Source organism: Arachis ipaensis, chromosome B9, assembly GCF_059453495.1.
Source record: "Arachis ipaensis isolate K30076 ecotype BB chromosome B9, ASM5945349v1, whole genome shotgun sequence".
NCBI classification, from domain to species: domain Eukaryota; kingdom Viridiplantae; phylum Streptophyta; class Magnoliopsida; order Fabales; family Fabaceae; genus Arachis; species Arachis ipaensis.
Genome location: NC_142444.1, coordinates 54413120 through 54417415, shown reverse-complemented (window position 1 = coordinate 54417415; position 4296 = coordinate 54413120). Strand labels below are relative to the sequence as shown.

Here is a 4296-nt window from a genome sequence, read left to right as displayed (position 1 = left end):
ATTTGTTCATCTACTTGTTCTTCTTTGATTTGTTTGCATTGGACTGAGCATATGCAGTTCCCTGGTATCAAAAAACATGACATGGACAGATTTCAGAAGCCTAGCAATGTTTTATAGGATTAAGAAAAAGTGAAGGAGGATAACAAAAGCCGAATTAGATGCACGAAGAGCTGAAGTCTTAGCCAAAGCAGCAAGACTCATACAGAGACAAATCCATACACATTTAACAAGAAAAGAGTTTATCACCTTGAGAAATGCTACAATTTATATCCAGAAAATTTGGAGAGGTAAGCTGTCTTCTCATAACTTTCTATCTTCAGATAAATTTGGAGATGTATGCTGTCTTCACAGAACTACTAAATAATTAATAGAAGATCCAATAGTAATCTTGAAGAACATTCAAATACAAACCTCACCATGAATAGATCTCAATTATAAGGCAAGTGTGTACAATTACACAACACGAAGTCCATGTAAATGTAAAGCCAGATCACAGATTCAAATTACATGCACATATCAAAATTGTAGCTGATAGAGAAGCCTAAAATAAATATCGAAGTGCAGGATTGTGAGGAAACAAAAGGATTACCATGTCTGCGTTCGATCTTTGAAATGACGGAAGTGATTATTGTCTCAAATTGAATCTGACAAGAAAACAAAGTCCGTAACAGTGTTAGGAGCCACGAGATCAGATCGTGAGACGAGAAGAATGTGCAGTGAGGGTAAGTTAATGAAGAACTCAAAGAGAGAATACAGAAAATAGAAAGGGAAATAGAGGTTACCGGGACATGCCACTTCATCATTGCTAGTAGCTTCAAAGCATCTATCCTGATTTCCATAATGTTGTTCTGAATATGTAGGAATTAAGTTGTCAATAACAATGTTTAATAAAAGATAGTTAAACTAAGGGCCATTTAAACGAAAAGAGAATACAAAAGGAAGGCAGACAAAAGCATTTATACCAGAGCAGACATAGCGAATGCAGGTGGGAATGCGCAAGCTCCTTAAACTAATCATAGTCTCCTTCAAAATTGAACTGCAATAGGATAAGAAACACTAATCTATTAGCATTAATTAGCCTACTTAAAAGAATAAATGATCTTACACAAACTTGGTACTAAAACACTTTAGACATGATTGCTTGGCCTTGTACTAGTTCATGAATATTCCAAAAGACATAAGTCTGAATCACATTTAGCCCTCCTTCTTTGGCTTTCTTGAAAATGTTTGGCCACATCTAATCAAAATAGATGAAAGTATAGCAAATGAAACATATAGTAAGTCTCCATGTCCTTGTCAAAATTAAAAAGTAAATTATACTCACATTTCTTGAATTTATGTAATATATATATATATATATATATATATATATATATATATATATATATATATATATATATATATATATATATAACAACTTTTCGTTTATTAATCAAAAATAGGAGTGACATTATTATATATACATAGACAATATGGCAAGTATGCATTTGTACCTCAGGGGGGCACATATAACATATATTTTGGAATGGTTGGGGCTTCTCTACATCACACGTGGAATTTAAATCCCCACCTGAAATATTGTTGTTTGTGGATTAAGTTTTTAGTCAAGCAGTTTGATTACTTTTTGTTTCATTTCGTTTCATTTTATTTGTATTTGAAGGCAACATAGGAAGCATGAAATTACAATCGTGTTATTTAAACATTTAAAAATAAATATTTGTAAAATATTTAGCAATATTTAATAATAAAAATTAAAGTGTAAAAATACATCATATATAAAAATTTAAAAGTGATCAAATAAATGTCAATATAAAAAATATTAAGTTATTAATATTTTTTTTCTTGTCTTATATTTGACAAGAGAGTCATCTTAGTAGTTATAAGGAAACAACCAAGAATTATTGAAGTAATACAGAACAACTCAAAGAAAGAATTAAGAAGTTGAATAAGAGAACAATAGATTAACACTAAAAAGTAGAAGCATGAAAAGAACGACCTGGATTCTTACTTAATTATATCTTTATTAAGAACTTCATAAAGATGAGCATATGCCAACTCAAATGGTAACTGGAGGCATATTATGCTGATGATAATGAGTGCATCGTTCCTGATTCGCAAGAGATGATTAAACCACTCATATTTCGTGAACACTTTCTTTCGCTTCACTCTATGAGCCTCGAGTAATTTTATGAGGTCCATTGGGTTCTATCCGGGTTGAGCATTACCCTTCATGCCAACAACCTTGTATTCTTCATCAACTGCATTTCCATAGGTAATAGGCCACCTACAACACCAGACCACAGAGAAATGTGTGAAGATTCGCAAAAAGCGAAGGCGTTCATATCAAATTGAATGTGCTGATCCCGAGAGAAGCAAGACATACTATGTAAAAGATATTACCTGGCTAAAAGTGAAGCATTTTTCCGTTTCCAGAACTGAGAAAACATAATAGCCCATAGTATGACCGCAATGAAGAAAGCAGGGAGCACTACTAAATTCTCTGACCTAAATGTAATAAAGAAGTCTGAAGTCATTAATCATTCAAGTATGTGTTTTGTGTCATGTTCAAGTCCAGCCAAACTGAATCCTGAAAATGAATTAAGAAAGTGATGCTCCAACTTTGTGTCATGTTCAAGTAATGCAGAATCTAAAGTAAAAATTAATGGATATGTAAGTGAAAAAACACCATGCAAAGGAAAGATTTGCTTAATAATGATCTCTGATTCAAGGATGCAAACATTGTTCATTATTCATCACAAGAGCGCATTTGCTAATAAGTACAACTAAATAAACAAACAAAAATTTGGTATTAGTTTATAGCTAATGCTGAAGCACATTCCTGATTAGGACCATAATCGAAAACTTGATAAACGGCTATGACAAGAACTCACAATACCGTGCATTAAGCGGCAGTAGCACTGAAAACATTCATACCAACTAAAGAGTAAACCATCTGGCTGTTTGACAAAAGCATCAACCTCCACCATATCAAATTGCAAATCCATACCTGCAATTGAACATGAGATACATTAACATAAACAATGAAGCACCGCATCATTTCATCATGCTAGGTTGCAAATTTATTTTACCAATGCGAGTTCTTTTCATGATTCTTAGTTCAGCTGCAGCCCTCCCCAATGTCTCCAGAGGTGCAGCCACCTTAACAAACAACAACTAAGTTTCAAATACTCAACAAGAAGCTTAACTTAGACACAACTGAAAACAAAAATAAGAATCACAAAATTGCTTGTTTGGTAACTGCAAATACAATGCTAAAAGACATAATTCTTTTCTACCTTGTCTCGATCTCACATTATAATTATAGAAATGTTTCAAGAGAAATCAATCAATCAATCATATTACCATAACAGAGGACAAGAAAAGAAAATAAAATAATGATATTCTGCCACAGTATATATATGAAGAATTAAGAAATTTGAGAAGAAATTGTTGTAACCTTGAAGAACTCATCAGAATTGCCAATGTCCTCCAACATGGAACCCAGTGTCAGTGAAGGACATCTCCTGAGAAAGGCACATGCCTCAGAAGCCTTGGCCATGGCAGTTTTCTGGTCCTCAGCAGTAACAAAAGGCAGAATTGGTGCCTCACCCCAACCCACAGAGCCATTGCTGAGCTCAATTCTAACGGCCACGTTCTCTACCATCTCCAACCTTGATGATGCAATGGTAAAAGGTGCAATCAAGGGCACGTTCAGTGGCCTGTTCTCTGCTCTGTACACATCAACAGTGAAAGTTTCCATCAAATTCTTGAAGCCAAAAGTGATGGCCGCTGCTGCTGTTGCAGGTGCAGAAGAAGAAACCATGATTTTAGAGAATAAAGCAGCAAAGGAGCAATAAAAAGACAAGGAGGTTTCAATTGTTATCAACAATTTCTTTTGTGAATGAAACATATCATGCTCCAAGCTATAGCTTTAATTGTTACACAATGATCCATCATAACAGGGAATTGTTTTATAGAAGCTGCAATTCTTCCTCTTTAACTAAAGTAACAAAAGATATGTGATTGATTTGTATCTAAACCATAAACCTATTGCAAGCGCTAACTTGATTTTGACCTAAACATCAATACTGAAATCACGACCAATAGATAACAAGAAATTACAAGTTGATATCAATTCTGAATGAAGAAAATGGAATCGAGAAAAAGAAAAGGCTTACAGCGACGATGTCAGGGTCACACTAGGGAAGCTGGTCTCTGCCGGAGAAGAAGTTACCAACGGAGTCAACTATCATTCCAAGCTTCGCCATTCAACAACAACCACCGAGTTTCCACCGA

General features: G+C 34.3%; 1 protein-coding gene across 1 annotated transcript; it reads right to left on the bottom strand.

The window, feature by feature from the left end:
* Positions 1–2843: 2843 nt before the first annotated feature.
* LOC110266684 (L-Ala-D/L-amino acid epimerase-like) lies at positions 2844–3910 on the bottom strand. Its single transcript, XM_021111619.2, has 3 exons — positions 3458–3910; positions 3090–3159; positions 2844–3007 (listed from the first exon to the last, which is right to left on the bottom strand). Exons 1-3 carry the CDS (start codon positions 3908–3910, stop codon positions 2844–2846), a joined length of 687 nt encoding a protein of 228 aa, XP_020967278.2.
* Between the last annotated feature and the right edge of the window lie 386 nt (positions 3911–4296).

Bases quoted from the DNA above. Each gene is read 5' to 3' on its own strand.
- LOC110266684 (XM_021111619.2), bottom strand. From the start codon at position 3,910: ATGTTTCATTCACAAAAGAAATTGTTGATAACAATTGAAACCTCCTTG. The intron at 3,160-3,457 runs GTTACAACAATT...TTGTTTGTTAAG, and splicing joins ATTCTGATGAGTTCTTCAAG to GTGGCTGCACCTCTGGAGAC. The intron at 3,008-3,089 runs GTAAAATAAATT...GTTCAATTGCAG, and splicing joins CATGAAAAGAACTCGCATTG to GTATGGATTTGCAATTTGAT.